General features: G+C 57.6%; 7 protein-coding genes across 7 annotated transcripts in view; 3 read left to right on the top strand and 4 right to left on the bottom strand.

Moving 5' to 3' along the window:
• The window catches only part of PHSY_006398 (likely protein kinase), a gene marked incomplete at both ends in the record, with an annotated part of 4,040 nt that extends 970 nt beyond the window's left edge, over positions 1-3,070 (bottom strand). The window contains one exon of the mRNA XM_012337000.1: positions 13-3,070. Within this exon, the coding sequence (XP_012192390.1) occupies positions 13-3,070 (3,058 nt within the window). The remainder of the gene's footprint in view (positions 1-12) is intronic.
• A 718-nt stretch (positions 3,071-3,788) lies between these two features.
• On the bottom strand, positions 3,789-5,921 carry PHSY_006397 (hypothetical protein; the record flags this gene model as incomplete). The annotated part of the gene is made up of 1 exon (XM_012336999.1): positions 3,789-5,921. The coding sequence occupies one exon, from the start codon at positions 5,919-5,921 to the stop codon at positions 3,789-3,791; it is 2,133 nt and encodes a 710-aa protein (XP_012192389.1).
• A 279-nt stretch (positions 5,922-6,200) lies between these two features.
• On the top strand, positions 6,201-8,813 carry PHSY_006396 (hypothetical protein; the record flags this gene model as incomplete). The annotated part of the gene is made up of 3 exons (XM_012336998.1): positions 6,201-7,193; positions 7,360-8,290; positions 8,398-8,813. The coding sequence occupies 3 exons, from the start codon at positions 6,201-6,203 to the stop codon at positions 8,811-8,813; spliced, it is 2,340 nt and encodes a 779-aa protein (XP_012192388.1).
• Positions 8,814-9,505: 692 nt separating this feature from the next.
• Positions 9,506-10,609, bottom strand: PHSY_006395 (hypothetical protein; the record flags this gene model as incomplete). The annotated part of the gene is made up of 2 exons (XM_012336997.1): positions 9,506-10,229; positions 10,539-10,609. The coding sequence occupies 2 exons, from the start codon at positions 10,607-10,609 to the stop codon at positions 9,506-9,508; spliced, it is 795 nt and encodes a 264-aa protein (XP_012192387.1).
• Positions 10,610-11,001: 392 nt separating this feature from the next.
• PHSY_006394 (hypothetical protein) lies at positions 11,002-12,014 on the top strand (the record flags this gene model as incomplete). The annotated part of the gene is made up of 2 exons (XM_012336996.1): positions 11,002-11,729; positions 11,882-12,014. 2 exons carry the CDS (start codon positions 11,002-11,004, stop codon positions 12,012-12,014), a joined length of 861 nt encoding a protein of 286 aa, XP_012192386.1.
• Positions 12,015-13,234: 1,220 nt separating this feature from the next.
• On the top strand, positions 13,235-14,164 carry PHSY_006393 (hypothetical protein; the record flags this gene model as incomplete). The annotated part of the gene is made up of 2 exons (XM_012336995.1): positions 13,235-13,378; positions 13,502-14,164. The coding sequence occupies 2 exons, from the start codon at positions 13,235-13,237 to the stop codon at positions 14,162-14,164; spliced, it is 807 nt and encodes a 268-aa protein (XP_012192385.1).
• Positions 14,165-14,958: 794 nt separating this feature from the next.
• PHSY_006392 (meiosis-specific transcription factor) lies at positions 14,959-17,013 on the bottom strand (the record flags this gene model as incomplete). The annotated part of the gene is made up of 1 exon (XM_012336994.1): positions 14,959-17,013. The coding sequence occupies one exon, from the start codon at positions 17,011-17,013 to the stop codon at positions 14,959-14,961; it is 2,055 nt and encodes a 684-aa protein (XP_012192384.1).
• Positions 17,014-19,008: the final 1,995 nt, after the last annotated feature.

Below are 19,008 nucleotides of genomic sequence, written 5' to 3'. Positions count from 1 at the left end.
CACCCCCAGCACCTGCACCCACAGCCCCCTCCCCGTCCTCCATGTCGAACAACCTCAACAGCGGATGATCTCGAATCGGAATCGGTGCACTCTCCTCCTCTCCTTCGCCTTCCTCCTCATCCCACTCCCTGACACTCCTCAGCGTATTGAACTCCCACCCTTCACCCATTTCCCTCCCATCAAACGCAAACGAGTCCCTGCTCCCCGCTTCGCCCCATTCAGCCGTCTCTGCGCCGATCAAACTCATCCGCATCCCGCCCGCCTTGGTCCACGCATTGTACGCCCGTATCACGTCTTTCAACACGCTCGACGGCGTCTTGGCAAACGTCTTGATCCACTTCAGCTTGTTCAGCTCCTCCGAAGTCGCCCTCTCCTTGGGCTCTTCGTTCAGACACGCGGCTACAAAGTCTCGCATCGCCGGCGAGAAATCGCCCTCTGCCGGCAACCTAGGTGGCTTGCTCTTGGGGATCAGCATGATAACCCGCATCTGCTCCACGTCGGCTAGCGGTGGATTGCCCGTAGCCATCTCGTAGATGGTGATGCCGAGACTCCAGACGTCTGCCTTTTGGTCGTATGTCTTGCCTTCGGTGATGACCTCGGGTGCCATCCAGTAAGGTGTTCCGACGAACGTGCTGCGCTTGCTATGGACGCTGTTGGAGGCCAACGATGCAGCGACACCAAAGTCGCACAGGAGAATGCGGCCGGTGCTGGTGAGCAGGATGTTGGCAGCCTTGATGTCGCGATGGATGATGCCCGACTTGTGCAGATAGTTGAGCGCGACCAACGTCTCCCTCACAATCACGGCACAGTACCGCTCGGCGATGGGTCCGGCTTTCATGAGCGTGCGAACACTGCCACCCTCGGCAAAGTCCATGACGATCCACAGCTCTGGACCTTTGAGCCAGCAGCCCCAATACCGAACGACGTTCTTCGATGCAGCTTCGCGAAGCTGACTAAGCAGAGCGACTTCGCGTTGGATGTCACTGACGTCGTCGTCCGGCGTGTCGAGGTTGACCACCTTGAGCGCGACTGCTGCGCCCGTTTCGACGTGGACGCCGCGGTAGACGGCTCCATAAGCTCCTCGTCCGACGAGCTCGAGTCGTCGGTAGACAGAGTTGACCGGTGGAGCTGCATCCGCAGCGCCGCTGCCTGCGCCACGAGGTGGACCGCCGCGACGATCCGGGGGCCCACCACCTCCATTGCCGCCGTTGAGCTGACCGGCGCCGCCCCCACCACCGCTGGTGTTTCCACCTCCTGTGCCATGCATGCCGTTGCTGCGACCGCCGCCGCTGTTGCCACCAGACGAGCCGCCAGACGCGCCTCCACCGGAAGACGTGCTTCTACCACCGTTGTCACCATGTGCAAGCACTCGAACCGGCTCGACGCCGCCGAGCGATGCTTGACGCCCACGCGATGGCGGCTTGGCGTCCTTGTGCAGCGTCGGATTGAGCAGGTCAATGAGGGCGGCGTAAGAACGCTTGGCGAGGCCATGACGGCGATCGCTCTCGGAACGGCTGGGAGACGTGGGTTGTGGTCGTGCGTGGTCCGGGACGATTGTCTGCTCCGATTTGGTGATCGGAGCTGGTCTTCCACGCTCCTCTTCCTCGATGCCGTCGGACGAGTTGAATCTACGCAGCTGCAGCTCCTGGTCGCTTTCAGAGGAAGGCGTGGTCTGCGTCGAGGACGGGATTTGCGGCAGTTCTTTGGAGAAGGACCTGTCTTCATCGTCCGCTTCGGTGATTTGGGAAAAGCGCGAAGATTGAATTTTCGTGCCTTCCCCGAGGAGGCCAAGACCATGCAGCTTTGGAGAATGCGTGACCGAAGTAGGGAGAGAAAGCGATGCCTGTAGACTTTTTTTAGGCGTGTCGAGCTGCGCTGCCTCGGGTACTTGGAGCTGGTACAACGTCTGAGAGCGCTGATGGCGAAGGTCGAGTCGGGGCACTAAACCAAGATTGGCAAAGAGAGAGGACGACGAGTTGGAGCGGGAACGATGACGGTCTTGCACCGTCTGAGCGGACGCTTTGGAACCTACGTCGAAACTGCCTGCTCTGCGGATGACGCGCAGACCCTTCTTTGTCGCCTGTGCAGCCGAGCGAGCTGCCACGTTGACGATCTCACCGGAGCGCCTGCGCAGCGTCTTGGAAGAGGTGCTCGATGCCATGATGGCTTGACGGTCCAGCGCATCCTGATCGTCGACCCTTCTCCAAGACGGCCGCAATACGTCGTGATCGTACCAGTCTTGCAACGTTTCCGACTCTGGCAAAGGCGAGCCCGGCGTGCCGATGCCGGACGCGCTTACGGTGTCCTCTTCGTCTTCATCCTTGACAAGGCTTAGACTGTGAGCACTGTTCTTGGATTGAGGTTTCTGGGCGCGGGTGTCCAAGAAAGCGTGCGAGAGAGAGTTGGATGACTGGGAACGGAACATGCGATGGCCACGCTTGTAGGAGGAAGAGTCGGGACCGATGTCGAGTCTGTAGCGCTGTGGGCCGTCCGACTTGCGACGCTGGTGTAGGAAGCGAGGCTGCTGAGATCCCTCTGAGCTGGCATCGAGATTTCGGCTGGAGTAGAGGAAGATGTCGCCACTGTTGGGATTCGAGAACTGAGAACCCTCGGTGTGGGATCGAAGGCGGCCACCGTCCTTCCTGGCCGAGTCAAAGGTTCGCAAGCTTCCGCCAGCCTTTGCGTCGTGTGAGCTGCGCTTGCTCTGCCTCTTTAGACCGCGACCCCAGCTGAGGCGATCGCTCATGGCCGAGCTGCCGAGCTCGGAGAGGGAGACGGAGACGGAGCTGAACGAATTGCGATGGGACGCAGATCTAGGATGACCTGCAGATGAGATGGAGGAAGAGGAAGGGTTGGAGAAGGTGGTGCGGTATTGTGTCGATGGCGAAAAGGCCGAGGTGGATTCGGCTGATGGGGATGACTGAGCCATGCCGCCGTAGGCGAAGGTGTGCAGGGACTTTGGCTCAACGTTGGCGAGGTCCTGCTCTGTGGCGGATCGAACCAGGAAAGTGGGGACGTGAGACTCGTGTTTGGAAGATGGCGCGAAGGAAGAGCCCGGCATCATGGGCATCTTGGTCGGCGAGGAGGCGCGTTGGGCGAAAGACTTGGTAGGCACGTACGGCGAGCGCGAAGGCCCAGCCTCGGCTGATGCTGACCAGAAGGACATGTCTGGGCCTGAGCCTCGGCCTGGACGCGGTGCAGACACGGTGGATTCGAGATGTTGCCGATGAGGCTGGACTTGTTATGAGGATTGAAGCATTGTGTAGTGCTGAAGGAAAGACGACGGCTGATTCAAAGATGTGAACCGATGAGTTGATTGCTGCACCGCGGTAGAGTGTACTATCGTCTAAGAACTGGTGTCGAGGCGACCGTCCGGGAATCGAGCCGAGTCGGTTGCTGCTACGTGGTGAAAGCGCCGTGTCGACAATGCAACGCTGTTGCGATCAATGAGCGTCGAAACGAGGGGACGGTGTTGGTTGTGACGATGAAGTTGAGATTGTTCAGCGCGTGGCTCCACAGAGTTTAGGCACTTTTCCTGTCTCGAAATAAAGCGTCAGGTGTTTTTGTGGCAGTGTCTCTCGTTTACGCCTTCAGAAAAACAAGCGCTGAAATTAGGGTTGCGAAAAGGGTCCAAAATCAACTCGGGTATCATGCGTTCACGTCGCCAACGAGTTCCAACAGATCATTTGTTTTGAGATTGCTTGTTGAGAATCTGGCAGTATGATGATGCCAAAATGACAAAGGGAACAGGAGATGCTGCGTTGGACGCTTTCCCAACGTGATCCGTTTCAAGCCTTGGCGAGCTTGCCTTGTCCAACTAGGTAGCGGCTCAGCTCGTTGTACAGCTCCATCTGATCCTCCAACGTGAGTTGCGTGACGACCGTCTGCAGCACTGTGCCCACAGTGACGTGGTGCTCTCGGATCAACGACGAGTAGTAGACGTAGGTGAACATCCCCATCAAGAATTGGCAGTCGAAGCGGTCGGTGAGACCACCGTGTCCCGGGATGCTGTCGCCAAAGTCCTTGATGTTGAAGGCGCGTTTGAAGCCGCTAGCGAAGAATCCGCCGAACGGAGCCACCAAGCTGGCAAAAGAAGCCAACACGAGAGAGTGCAGCTGGAACGCTGTCCAGGGAAGCGCAGAGACACGGTGTCCTGCGATCGAGGAGGCCAGCGACGCGATCGCGGGCGGCAACGAGAGGTAGTGCCAGTGGAACACCGGGTTGACCTCGCAGCTCACGTCCTTGAACGCATTCATGCCCAAGCTGACTGCAGGGCAGATCATGTAGTTGTATCGCTGGAAGAAGGTCGCCCAACCGTACGCGAACACCTCGGTCACGATGATCGCTCCCACAAATCCTTCCACCGTCTTCTTGGGGCTGAGATCGATCAGCGGCGTTCGACCGAACGTCATGCCGCAGATGTACGCAAACACGTCGTTGCACACCACCAGCGAGGCGGGCACCAACAGCCAGATGAGGCCCTCGAGGATGTTGTTGACGATAAAGTGGCTCGAAAACACGATGAGCAGCAGCGACATGTGCACCCAGCAGAACAGTCCGAACTGATGCTTGAGGTTGCGACGCTTGAGGTTCGAGACAAACGCCATGAAGCCGAACACGTACAACATGAACGACAGGAAGCGATGGTGTCGTGCGAACGGAATGAACCACGCATCTACAAAGACGATGTGCTTGAAGTAGTAGATGATCGACTCGCCGTACAAAAAGTAGTTGGCAGTAGCGAAAAAGTACCAACTGAGCGTCTTGCTCCAGAGCTGGTCGCGACGTCCTTCGAGCCGCCTCTGGACGCGCTCCTCTTCCTCGTCGTCATCCACCTCGCTGGTGGCGGCGCTCGTTGGGGCGGATGACATGCGGCTGGATCGTCCTCCTCCACCACTGCCGGTCACCGATGGTCGATTGGGGATGTTGAAGAGGGCCACAACCTCGCGGTATACGAGCGTCTGACACACCATCACTAGCAGAATCATGTACGGATGCCCGAGGAGCAGCAAACCGAGGAAGCCTCCAATCATGATGAGTGTGTACAACGTCCTCTCCCAGATCTTTTGCCACTTTGCCTTTGCGGCTGCAGCAGCATCCTCCTGGCTTTGTTGGGGTGGCTGCGACTGCGGCTGCTGTTTCAGCTGCTTTCCAGTCTGGTGCGGCTTGGGAACCTCGAGCTGAGCACGCGGCTGCGCAGCCTGGAACTTGATATCTGGAGCAGGCGCATTGCTCGTTGTCTTGGCTGAGGCATTGAGGATGGGTTCGGGACGAGCCGCCTCCGTCGATGCGGGCTTGGCAGGTTGAGCTGGAGCAGCCGCTGTCGCCTGGCTGGTGGGAGCGCTTTGCTTCGGAGCCGAGGTGGCAAACGGAGCAGAGGGTGTGGGGATGATCTTGCTCTGAGCGCCGATCTTATCCGCGAGAGAGTCGGCGAGTGGCTGAGCTGATTCTGCTCTGTCGTCTCCGTTGTAGCCGGCGGGAGCTACCACCTTTTCGCTGGTGTTGGTGGATCCGCTTTTCGAGGTGTCTTGCGCAGCTGACTTGGTCTGAGACTCGGACTTGTCAGCTTTGGTGTTGCCGGCCTTGGCGTTGCCATTGTCTTTTACCGGCGAAGCCTTGGCAGCTGGCTGAGCCGGCTTTGCAGGTTGCTCGACGACGACGCTCTCTTCCTCGTCGGATTCGATTTCTTCGACCTGGAGCGCCTCGAAGGCGGTGCGCGAGGCGAAGCGACCTCCGTTGTGAGATGAAGCCATTGCGATGCTTCGATCAGAATCAGCGAGCGGACTGCTGATGGCGAGCTCGGGATGGTTGAGCGGGGTGGTGGAAGAAAGCGATGTCCCACCAAGAACGCGAGAAGAAAGGGCTCTGATTTGGTCCAGCAACCGGTGACGAACGGGCCATTTTTTGGAATCACGAGGCATGCAAAGAGCGAGCTCACTCGCCTGGACGGCGTTTTTGGATTTGTTTGTCATGAACCAGGCCGCAGCGTGACAACGAATATTTGCTGGTGACAGAACTGTTTCTTCATATGATGTAACATCGCATTCCGGATTTGACGTGGGGGATTCACAAAAATTGTTACGTCCTCCCAAAACGGGGCAAAGAGTCGCCCCTTTTTCTCGTGCGAGTGATTATACCGCAAGAAACGTGTACAGGCGTGTCACACCGCGCAGAATAAGGCAAAGGTCAAAGCGCGAGACATGCCGCCGCTCGTCACTCGCAATGCACGAGGTAGGCTCCCGCACGAGGACGCCATCCTTGTCGAGAGGGATGACGACGTAGACGATGCAGACAAAGTACAACTCTTTCCGTCCGTCCCGTCCAGCCGAGAGATCAGTCGAAAACTCGATGGGATGGGCGAGAGCTTGGCTTTGCAGGCCAAGGAGCGACGACGCAAAGGTGAGGCTTCCTCTGCTGCGCATCCGGAGACGTTCTATTCAAGGCAGAGCGACCGCCCCACAACAAGGAACCATCGCCACCGTCCCGATGGGCCGATAGCACTCGAGGAGCCCAGCGACGGTCGAAGCAATGACCGAGAGGCATTGATTCTGGTGGTACGGAATAGCCCAGGTGTGGGCCCTGTCAATGGGTCAAGCCACAACACCAAGAACAAACCACCAGCCTCGTCTCGGACCAGGATGGTCGATCGCATGCATAAAAAAATGCCTTCGCCAATGGTAGCCAGCACTTCTCAGCGTCGATCTTTGTCATCCATGGCTCCCTCGACCTTGCCGACCTTGCCTGGAAGTCAGCTAGCAAGTCCCAATGATCTCTTTGGCTCGTCCCGCGGCGCCAAACGCATGAGGACCGAGGCCGGCACGACATCGTCCGTGTTGGACGATTCTTCCCACTCATCACCCCAGATATTGGAAGTGCGCCTGCAAGCCATCGTGGTCTCCGGCATGGGGAGATCTCGCGAACGCGATCACGCCGCCGTCTGGGTCAATGCGCATTCCTTACAGTGTGGTGTCGCTGCCAACCACCGAGCTACTATTCGATACAGCAATATCCGTGAGGTACTGACGAATACACCCGACGTCAAAGGGTGTGGCATCCTGTGCCTTACGTTGACGCCTGGTTGCAAGAGCGCAAGGGAGCTCCAGAAGACGTTTCCCGACGTTGATCCATGCGCCTCTGGTGATGCAGCTCAGATCCAGATGGTTGCTTGCGACTCCTCGGCGGATGACCTTAGCGTTTACACTCGCGCATCTGCCTCGATAATCAAAAAGCTACCGCAATGGATCGAATGGGCCTATCCGGACTCGATGGCTAGATGAGCCTGGAGGGAAGAGGTGAATCACTCTGTCGAATCATGTCAAGGAATCTCCATGGCCTGGCTCTATCCCTGTACCCGCGCAGGAGCCGCAAGAGCCACAGCCACGCAAGGTGCGCACCTTGATCACTCCAGGCTCACATCGTCCGTCCGAGTCTTTCACACGGGGTCTGAATCGTACCAACGTCACGTACGAGTCCTATGCACCAAGGAAGAAGACATTCGATCTTCAGCCACCGTCTCCGACGGCTTCGGCCACTTTGGGTCGCGCTCGCAATGCCTCACCGTCGCTTCCGTCCTTAACTATTCCAAAAGCTGAAATCGATCCAATCGCACCTCCGAAGGTTGAGGTCAGAAGACCACCCGTCTCGCACGAGAACGGCACAATCCTGCAATACCCATGCGAGGGCACCGGAGCCGTGTCATTGAGGATATCAGATTTCGACAAGCTCCTTGACGGCGGGCTCCTGAACGACATTGCGATCGACTTCGGCGTCAAGGTCATCCTCGCAGAGATTCGTGCGAGGGATCCGATGCTGGCCGACAGTATCTACGTCTTCAACACCTTTTTCTTCTCCATCCTCATGTCGGATTCGGTAGAGAACAGCTACGCCAAGCTACGCCGATGGACGGTCAAAGAGGATCTCTTTGCAGAGAAGTACGTCGTCATTCCCGTCAACGAAGACTATCACTGGTATCTCGCCTTGATCGTCCATCCGGCGTACATCTTCGCGGACCAACATAGGGACAGCAACAGCGAGAAGGACAAGGGTGAGGTGGCTGCATCGCTGATGTTGCCATCACCAAAGTCGAGACGGCAGTCCCCAGCGCTCGAGCAGATTGCAGACACGGAGCGAGATCCGCTCAAGGTCGAGCCACGTGTCGAAGATAAGCCCGCGGCCAGCTCAGAGCCCGGCGCGCCGCCTTTGCCGTCCACGAGTGTTTTACCGCAGACAGCCGACAAACAACCAGGCTCCGTGCTTGCCCCCATGGCCGTAGACGCCAAACCGTGCGCCGGTAGGCCGACGAAACGGCCGCACAAACCTTGATCATCACCCTTGAGAGTCTGGGTCAGTGACACGCGAAGCTGAGCAACAGGCTGTTCGAATATCTTTGACGCAAAGCTTTGGACGAGAAGAAGCCGCCTTTGTCAGCATCAGCAAGTCGGCCTAAGCCGGAAGCGAGAAGAGAGCCAAAACTCGAAGACGATGCCCAGGCGCCAGCCTCGAAAAGCGCTTCCAAGTTGTATCTCGCTGCAAGCTCCACCGATGCGTCCGAGATTCAAGCAAGGGAGTCGCCCGGGGATCCAGGCGGATCAAGAGAATCAGCAACCGTGGCAAAAGTGACGAACCTGCGCTCTGTACCCGTGCACGACAAACGACAGGCGAACGGAGCCGCAGCTGCCAAGCTCACAGAAGCGGAAGCGTCGAGCAAAAGCCTGTCCAAAGCCGCATACATCAACGCCTCGGTTTCGGAGCAGCCCGACTTTTGCGGCTGCAGGGTATATCTCGGGATCCGGAGAAGCTGCTCGCGTCGATAGTAGTGGATGCAAAGAGCAAGATCGCCGAAAACAACAAGGCCAACCCGGCGATGCGCAGGGAGGTGAGGAACAGGATTCAAAGTCGCATGCGAGCTGAATGGCAGGCAGGCGAGGAGTGCAAAGCTCTCAAGGCCGAAGCACTGCTCCCAGCACGTTCTGGGCACACTCGAGCAGGGTGTAGACTCTCTCACAAGGTTTCGGACGATGTGTATGTACAAAGCTAGCAACCCTTCAATTTCATCAGACAACCTACCCGGATACTTGCGTCCAAGATCCTGAGAAACGATAGCCGCGACGAATTGAAAGCAACTCTGCCATCGCTCGATTCAGCAACTAAACGAGACGGCCGAGTCGTTTGAGCTAGCGCTGGCAGAGGAGGTACGAGGCATCTTTCCAGAGCTTTGGCTGCTTGAGGACGGAAGTGTTAGAGCCGTGGGGTCTCAGAACCGCTTCCGCGGCCACGGCCGAGGTATTCCGGGGGCGGAGAGGTCGTAGAGGGGAGTAGTGTGAACGAGGAGCCTCGCGGATAACCGCGGAAGTGTCGCGGCACGTCACTGAGCTGCTATTGCTAGCGGAACTAAGTAATACATGCGACGAGGAGACGTGAGGCTACCTCGCGGATGGTTGCGGATGACATGATAAGAGCGGGGAGGCAACGCGAGGCCCCGCGGCGCCGGGGAACCGATCACCGATCAACCAGATCGGTCGTCGGGATCTGGCGGGCGCGTGGAGGTCCTAACAAAGAGCCATGCCCTGTTGTAAGGGGTGACTCGCTCGGGATAGGTGAGGTTACGCGCGATCGACTTGGGCACACCGACCTCATCGAGCTCGAGAGGCGGGTCTCCCGTGATGACGGTTCGCGCCGAGAAGTTGACACGCTTGCCCATCATATTTCCACCCAGACGGCCTTCCTTGCCCTTCAAACGCACGTGGATCGACTTGTTTGGCCTTCCACTCGACTGCATGGCTTGCGGCTGCCCTGCAATGTCGTTGTCCATGAAGGTGGCGCATTGGAATTGAAGCAGCTGGTCGAAGTCAGCCAAGATGTGCGCCGGCGTGCCTTCTTGTTCCATCTTCTTGAGCGTGGCGTTCGCACGAATGACGTCGGCGAGCTTGTACATCAAGTCGTCCTCTCCTCCATCTTGGACAGAAGGACGGACAGGGGGAGGTGGGACGGGCAGGACGGTCAGGACCATCCAATCGGGACGAGCGTTGTCTTCCGAGAGACCGAGAGTGGCTATATCTTCGCTCGACATCTTCTTGAGAATGGTGTGAGCGTCTGAAGCCGGCAAAGGTCGCTTCTCGGCCTGGGCAGTCGCGTTCTCCTTGCCGTCTTTGTCTTCGCCCTGGCCCTTCTTCCACTGAGTGAAGAGCTCGAGACCCTCACGACGGATGTTGGGTTGGATGCGACCGCATCTGCCGTGGTAGAGCCCATTGTTTCCTCAAAACCCATGTCATCGTCCTCCTTGGGCTCGTCGGCCTCGCAAATCATCTTCTTGGAGCAGTACTCTGTAACGCGCTGGAAAGGTCGCTTCCTGCTACCACGGGTCGCTACGACGATTTGGTCAAAGATAGAATCTGTGACCACGTCCGCCTTAAGGTTTTCGCAATGGAAACAGACGCACTTGAGGATCTCCTTGACCTTGCCTAGGTAGCCGATGTGGAAGACTAACTTTGCTAGGTCGATATGACCGAAATGATCCGGGCATTCTTGGTGGCCTTCACCGCAGGTCTGATAAGTCTGTCGAGCGTACCGAGGCGTGGGTCGGAGAGAAAACGATCCTTGCCAGCCTCATCCTTGATCTCGGGGACCTCGACTTTGCACACCGAGATGGCTCTCTGTGGAACACGACGGGCGACGAAAACAAAGCAAAGGGTGAGCAAACAGCATCAACGAAGAGGACGGGGAGAAGCAGGACAGATCAAATTCCGTCAGCATCGTGCAATCGTTGCAGGGGCGGCAGCATGTACGCAATACATCGTGATCGCCTTCTTCTCCGACCTACGATCGGAGAATGGAAAGGAGGCGAAGGGATGGGTGCCAACAAGATGCCTACCATCTCTTCTGGGCTCAAGATACCGAACTGCACCTCGCGCACAAGGCGGTTGGTTGCAGTCTTATGAGCGAAAGATTGTCCTGCCCGAGCGCTCGTGGTGAATTTCGGAACGGCGTCGTCGTTTTGTTCGGATGCTAGCCGACGTGCAAGCTGACGAAGACGGCGAGGTATCGGGCGGTGTACTGGCTGAACGTAGCGCAAAAAGGTCGGCGGATAACGCTTTGATCCGACCTCTTCCCGGCCCCCGCCGCGATGCCCACCGTCGTCCACCCCCTCCCGTTCCTGCAAGGCAACCGCGCCCTCCTCCGCCACCTCTACCTCCGCCACCTCCCGTTGCTCGAGCACCTCCACGTCCTGGTCGTCGTAATCGCTCAGTGCCCTTTGCTCTGAGCGCAAAGCGTCGTCGACGTCTTGACCGACAGGCAAGGGCAATTCGGTACAAGATGTCCAATCTCGTCACAGATCTTCACTGCCGCGTCGCTCATCATATGGCGCTCACCTCGGACGTCATCGTGATGCCGAGGATGGAGGTGAGGAACATGATTCGAAGGCGCGGGGCTCGACTTCACCGCAACACAAAGCGCAGGCTTATGGCGTGGGGTCACTGCGCCTTCCTCAACCGTCTCTCGATCAAATGCAGGGACATCGGAACTGATCAGCGATACGAGAAGCGTCAGACCGTGCTGCTCGTGCAACCAGAGCCGTACACATCCAACACGTGCGGTCAATGCGGCCATCTCAACGACCGTCTGGGCTCAAGTCGCACCTTTGCTTGCTCGGACCCGGAGTGTCAGTACGTAGCCGATCGTGATCGCAACGGCGCCTACAATATGGCCGTTCGAGCCATTTGTTCCGCCAGGTAGGCAACACCCCAAAAGGTAGCAAGGTCATCGTATTTATTGAATGGATTCTATACAGGAGAAATGCGTGCGGCAACACTTCAATATACCGCTCTGCTGTGGGGAGTATCTCGCTTATGAAGATGTTGAGCGCGGCGCTTCCCCGTTCTAGGGTCGCAAATCCTGTAGCAGCCAAGCTGTCGGATCTGTCCAATAAGCGCGTCCTAAATTTTTTCCCGACGTTCGGCATCAACATCATTTATGATATCCGACCTGCTTGGAACCCGACAGTACACGCCGCTTGATCCATTCGACACATGACGACAGAAACCTCCCGAATGCAAAGTTCATACAAGGAGGAGAAAGATTCAGAGGCGGAGCCCTGTCAGCTACAGGAGAACTACAAGGGAGTTAGCATGTTAAACGGACCGAAAACTCTAGAACAATAGCCTTTTTTTTCGGTTTCAATTTCGCGCATGTAGCCGAGACAGAGACCCTTTCTTTTTTTCTTTTTGGTTGTTTGGATCGTGATGTGTGTGTGTCTCTCTCGGACAATTTGTCCTGCCCCTGCACGAAACCCCTTACAGTCTTGTCGTGTCCGGCGTGAGGCTCGCTGCTCGCCTCTCGACTCTCTTTGCGTGGTGCCTCGCTCGGCCCGCCTTATCTCACTCCTGCAATTTGACCCCTTCCGAGGTGCGAGCGTGCCGTCTTTCGTCTGTGGCCGCGTGTGGTCTGTCTCGAGAGGGAGGGAAGAAGGTCGAATCATGGCATAGCACGGCATTCCTACAGCGTCTCTCGCACTCTCATAGGCAGCGTGCCAAGCTAGACGGCGCACTTCCGAACACATGCACACACTCTCTATCGGACAGAGCCTATCACGTTACGCGCAGTCGATTCATCGATCCTAGTCACACCGAACCAAACCTTGAGTTCACTTGCACGGCTTCGCCTTTCAAGCCGCTGAACGCACGCACGCGCATGCATGCTGCTGCTGCAGGCTCGTACTTCTGCGAACCTGCACTGTCGCCGGCTCCTCTATGCTTGCTTGCATGCGAATCACGATTCAGCTGTGATCAACCCACCACAGCACACCGTGTCCATTTGTTTGTGTGATTGTTCCCTTTGTGAGAGGTTGTTGCCGTCCGAACAGAAAGGGGCTGCCAGCAGCGTGCCTCGTCCTCATGAGCCTCGAGTACGCCACTGTCAAAGCAAAAGGCCAAAGAAACGCAACGAAACGAACCGAAAGCATACTTGCTGAGCAACACGGCCCACAAAAAAACTGTGCTGCGGATGTTCCGTCCGCCCGTCCTCAGCCTGATTCCGCACTATGCGCACGCTGCCTGTCTGCGAGTCTTGAGCCTCGTCCTTTATATACTTGACTCAGCCGCTGCGATCCTGCTTCCCTCTCCCCCTCTTATCTACACCCAACTTTTGTTCTCCTCGCCATCCACTACTACCACCGACAACTTCGTCGTATACCCCCCCTTTGATCTTTGTCATCTGCCGCATTTGATCTATACCCACCATGTCTGCTGCTCCCGAGACCACTCCCGCCGTCGCCGCTCCCGTCGAGCAGGTCGCCGCTCCTGCCGTTGAGGAGACACCCGCTGTCGCCGAGGCTGCTGCTCCTGCTGCTCCGGTTGAGGAGGCCGCTGCTCCTGTCGAGGCTGTAAGTATCAGCGATGGACAGACAACGACGCTGTCCCACTGTATGCTTTGTGTGCAGAGATAAGATTGCTGACCCCAACGACACCCGCATTCACCTGCTGCTGATCTGCTATCATCACAACAGGCTGCCCCTGCTGCCGTCACCGAGCCTGCCGCCGCTACCGAAGAGGCCGCCGCCGCTGCTCCCGCTACCGAGGCTGTCGTCGAGGAGGCCAAGCCCGAGGAGGCTGCTGCCACCGAGGAGGCCGCCAAGGAGGCCGCCCCCAAGAAGGAGAAGCGCCAGTCGTTCATCGGCAAGCTCATCGGTGCCTTCAAGGAGAAGACCGCCAAGAAGGAGAAGCCCGTCGCTGAGGACGCCCCTGCTGCTGCCGCCGCTCCTGCTGAGGAGGCCTCTGCCCCCGTCGAGGCTACTGAGACCGCTGCCGCTCCCGCCGCTGTCGAGGAGACCCCTGCTGCCGTCGAGGAAGCCGCTGCTCCCGCTGCCGCCGAGGCCGCCCCCGCTTCCGAGGAGGCCAAGGAGGTCAAGATCGACGAGTCCGCCAAGGGCGACTCTGCGGCCCCCGACGTCGCTGCCCAGAAGATCAAGCTCGGTCGTCGTCTCAGCGGCAAGTTTGGTGCACTCTTCCACAAGCAGCCCAAGAAGGCCGAAGAGAAGGCTGACGAGGCCGCCGAGGCCAGCCCCATCGAGGAGAAGGTCGCCGAGGACGTCATTGCTCCTCCCGCTGCTGCTGCTCCCGTCGTCGTCGAGGCTCCCAAGGCTGCTGCCCCCGTCGCTGCCGCTGCCTAAACCGCTCTGGTTTTGACGGTGTCTCGCTCTCGACTATTTCCGGATTCTCTTGCATGCCTCTGTCCGTCTTCCGGTCCGCGGCTCGTTGATTCTCTCTTGTCCCCTCCCTCGCTTTTCGCTTCTGCATCGTGCTGCACCGCTGCCACGATGTCGAAGCAAAGCATGGGCTATACCCCTCCGAACTCGACAAGGTTCGATCATGCACCATGATTCCCCTGACTCGCGCCTCTAGCGAACATACCACCCTGCAAATCACATTACTCACGCCTAATAGACGGCTGAGGCTCACGTACTCCACGTGATCCCTCTCGACAAAGCCACACGATGAATCTCTCTTCCTTCCTCACCTCGCTTCCCCAGTCGATCTCGATTGATAAGGTTGCTGTAACGATCCTCCTTTCCCACCCCTACGCTTGACTCTCGCGATCTTCCTTTCGGTTACGTAAATTGATACCTTCGCGAATGACATGCAACCCTTCTCATCTTTCTCGTCCGCACTGAACATGAGTCATTAAAGGTGTGTGTGTTTGTTTGCTCACTGACGCCGTTCTCATTGAGAAGGGATCTGTCATCATAAAGAGCTCACACGTTGCTGTCGTCAGCAGAGGGTCTGAGAATACAAGTAAGAATTTCCATCATTGGAGAGAAAGGAAAACGAAGGCAGTTGAAAAGCAGCGACAAGGTCGGTGAGAGGAAAGGCGCGACCGAGTCGAAAGTGTGTGAGAGAGGGAGGGAGGGAGAGGAAGGCAGTGAAAGGTATATCTATTCAGCGTACAAGCTTGGGTGAGGGTGTTCTAGGAGCCAGACTGAGGTGGTGGGAGTTGGAAGTCGGTCAGATCGCGCAAGCCTTCGGACGTTCGACGTTTGCGCGATCCCTCGCCGCCCAATTGCCCGAGCGCCGATGAGCTGTTGTTGCCGTCGTTGCCGTCATTGGCCTGAACAAGCGGAGTGAACGAGAACCACGTCGAGTCGGCTGGTGAAGGACCCTCCAGCCCGTTGCCAGAGGGGAACGGACTCGAACCAGGATAGCTGCCGCTGTATCCAGGAGTGACACCGCTGACGCTGCTGTTGCCGTTCGAACTGCTGCCATTGTTCTGGCCCTGCTGTTGTTGTTGCGACTGCGACTGCGGTGGCTGTTGCTGTTGCCGCTGTCCTGGGTGAGATTGCGACTGCTGGCCTTGCTGCGGAGATGGCTGACTCTGCTGCGACGGTAGAGATTGGGGCTGCTGCAAAGGTGTGCCCTGGAGCGAACTCTGATTCTGGTTCTGGTTCAAGTTGCGCTGTGGCTGACCAGGCATCTGCTGAGATCCTGGCTGAAAGCTCGCATAGAGGTTGGCCCCAAAGTTGGGATACCCGGCATTGTTGGCTTGACCCGGCTGTGGTTGCTGCTGTTGTTGTTGTTGCTGCTGCTGCTGCTGCTGCTGCTGCTGATTTTGCAGAAGCGTGTAGGCACCAGGAATGCTGCCACCGAATGGATGGTTGTTCTGCTCCATCTGATATGCGCCCATGCCCATGTTGACCTGACCATTGTTATTGGTATTGTTGGCAGCTGCGAAAGCATTGGCGTCAAAGCCCGGAATTCCGGCAAACAAGGCAGCGTAGTCGGCGTTGTTAAAGTCGGCAAACTGAGCCAGATTGGTGTCCGACATGTCCTGCCCCTGCGCCGGGAAGGGCATGGACTGCGGACCGCCGAGGTGCGGCACGCTTTGCGCGGTTCCGAGGGGCTGGGGAGCGTTGTTGTTCTGCATGAAGGCGAGATTGGCAAAGTTCTGAGTGGCCATGTTCGCCTGGGAGTTCTGCGCCTGATCTTGCATGGATGGAGCCGACGGTTGCTGGCCCCCTAAGCTCAGGTTCGTGTCGTCGCCGCCGCCCAGGCCAAAACTGCTTGGAAGGGCGCTGTTCTGAGCCGCTGCGCCGAGTGAGAGGGAATCGGCAAAGTTGAAGTTGTTGGCCAACGGGCTGCCGTAGCTGTTGGCTGCCTGGTTGAGACCAAGGCCAAGCGGAGAGGTGCGCTGACTGAGGTTCTGGTGAGTGTGTGGACCTTGAATGAGGTAAGGCGGGTTGGCCGCGTGGGACGAGGTTCCGAACTTGGAGCTGACGGTGCGGACTGGCGAGCCGTGGATGCTGCTGGGGCCAGCGCTCCCTGCGCGACTGTGTGCATTGTTCTTGACGACGTTGGCCACACGGCCCGTCTTCCAGGCCTCCTGCGCTTCGGGACTGAGCGTCCACCAACTGCCCTTTCCGGCGGCGCTGCTGGGTCTAGGAACTTTGACGAAGAGGTTTCCCTTGATGGAGAGGGTCGACTTGATACGGTTCTTTACCCGAGCCTCCCAATCCTTGCCGAAAGCCCACTCGCGGATCTCGGGGAACTTGGAGCACATGCCTTCGAAAAGGTCTTGGATGACCAGACGACCGCTCTCGCTCTCGGCGATGGTTTGGCAGATCATCTCGCTCCAGTTGAGCCTCTTGCCCGTGATGGCGCTCGCCGCGACACGCGAGTTGCCGCCTGGAGTCGATGTGCCGGTGCCTGGAAGGCGACGTGGAGTTGCGCCGGGTGAAGAGGCGGCCGAGTTGGGCAGACTGATCGAGTAGTCGGAGAGGGCAGAACTGAGCGCGTGAGGGTTGAGATGAGCGGGAAGGGCTGCAGAGCCTCCTGTGGATGCGTACTGCGATAGCTGAGCATTGGCGTAGGCGAGTGCCGAGGCTGTGTAGGCACCTGAGGGAGAGGCTGGCGCAGTCAAGGATGTGCCGACGATCGGATGTGAATATTGGCTGTTCGGGCCGTGACCGATGGCGGGGCTATTTGCGCCAGAGCCTTGGTAGGAGGACATGGTGGCATTCATGTCCATCTCCCCTGTTCTCGGATGCGATCCGAGTTCGAACGGAGCAAGGGATCCAGCGGTAGAGGCGAGAACGACGGACGTTCTTGACGCAAGCGAACGATTCTCGGGTCAATTCTCGAGACGACGACGAAGCTTCTTTGCTGGAGGACGTTGCTGACAAGAGTGACGAAGAAGAAGAAGAAGGCGCTAAATGATCTGTCCTTCGAGACGTGTTCGGCGTCAAAGCTCGCCGCGAAGGTGTGGACCGCACAAAGAGAAGGCCCGAGCGTTGTTTCTTGCAGCGGTCAGCTTGACTGCGAAAACCGGCGAATGGAAAGAAAGCCGAAAGCGAGCGCCGTTTCAGATGTCGATGCCGTGCGTGAAGGGTGACAGGGCGGATGTCAGAGCGGTTGGGGCGGCGTAATCGGTGCGTGATGAGCACTCGACTGGAATCGCTTCTGTTTCGGAGCTTTAAGGATGATAAGCGAGATAGAGACGGAATACGGATCGAACAACGTCGGTAGAAGGCTACGGTGGGTTCACCGAGCGTGGCGATGATGTGCTATGGTATGGTGTGGAAAGGAAAGGGTTGATGGGACGCGATGAAGCGATTCAATGATATCAGCGGCCTGTGAGCAAAGCAGGGAGGGCGGGCAAAGGCCACAGGGCGGAAGCGAAGGCGGAGGCGGAGGCTGCAGCGAACCAATTCAGTGTGAGGGGAAGGGAGAGAGAGGCCATCGACCGTGAGCCAGAGCCGAGGTCAGGACGCGGGGGCGAGTGGGCGAAGGTGCACAGCAGGCAGCAGCGTCACGGAAAATGGACCGACCGCAAATAAGTTGTGGAGCAAGGAGGGCCCAGCCTGCGGGCTTTGCCGTCGTGTCGTGCGTGCTTCCAGGCTAGCCGGCTGTGGTGATTAGTGGTGTGATGAATAACTCGAGTTGCAGCAGTTAATATTTAATCAGTTCAGGATACTTCTCCGTGCAGAGTCCAAGACTTGCTACAGCAGGTCACACTGCGATGCCGATACACTCCCGTTGCTTGCACTGACCCTTCCTGAGAACAAAGATGGTAGGACGAGTCATATGCAGCGTGGCAGGACACACTGGTGAGCGCGAGCGCGAGCTCAGCGATCACCGCTCCCTAGTCGAGCCTTTGCTCCTTGCGGAACATGCATCGTCTCGCGACATGGCAATTGAAGCTGAAAAGCACCTGTGCTGCTGAAGAGAGCATTTGACTTCAACACCCAATATTGACCGAAAAGGTCACTCTGCATGGCGTTGTATTGCATGACTACAAGACCAGCCCATGTCATTTGAATTGTTCAGAACCAGATGCAGCGGAGTAATTCCTTTCCCAGACCATTGGAACTGAGCCGCGGGCTCTTTGGACATAATGACCCTAGCAGAGAACGCTCTGAACGCAAGGCCGTGACACGACCCGGAAAGTCACTCTGTGCAGCACAAAACACAAGCATGGGCGAGAGCGTTGTCGCCGCGAGCAGCACTGAACAGAAGCGAGATCTCGATCTTGCCTTGACCAGGGTTTCTATCGGGACGATCGATTCGTGTCCAACGCAAAGGATTCATGTCTCTTGTGGAAAGGTTGCTTTTCGAGCTCTGTCCATACGTCTGAGGATGCTCTTATTGGATGCACGCACTCTGAGACCTCGCTTTGACTTGTTCTGTTTCGATTTCAGAGGGAGTGGTGTCATGAACACGGTCCTCTTGTAGTGTTGGTGGATGTCGTCTCTTCTGCCGTAGGTGGAGGCGTCAACACCAACACCGCAAGAAAAATGACGACGCAGCTGAGCACGGAAGAACTTTGCGGACCCTGAGACTTTGCCTCGCAACCTTGCTTTGGCCATACGTGTTTTCTACTCACCTTGGTCGATCTTTCACCTTTCGTCTTGCATTGCTCCATGCCATCACGATATCATAGGCTTGCGAAGTAGCTCCCCGCTTCGAGAGAAGCGTTCGTCAACATCCCGAGCGATCCGACTCGAAAGCGAAACCGTCTCTCCAC

Source organism: Pseudozyma hubeiensis (genome assembly GCF_000403515.1).
Source record: "Pseudozyma hubeiensis SY62 DNA, scaffold: PHS58, whole genome shotgun sequence".
NCBI classification, from domain to species: Eukaryota; Fungi; Basidiomycota; class Ustilaginomycetes; order Ustilaginales; family Ustilaginaceae; genus Pseudozyma; species Pseudozyma hubeiensis.
Note: the sequence above shows the minus strand (reverse complement) of the source record. Positions and strands in the feature narration are given on the sequence as shown.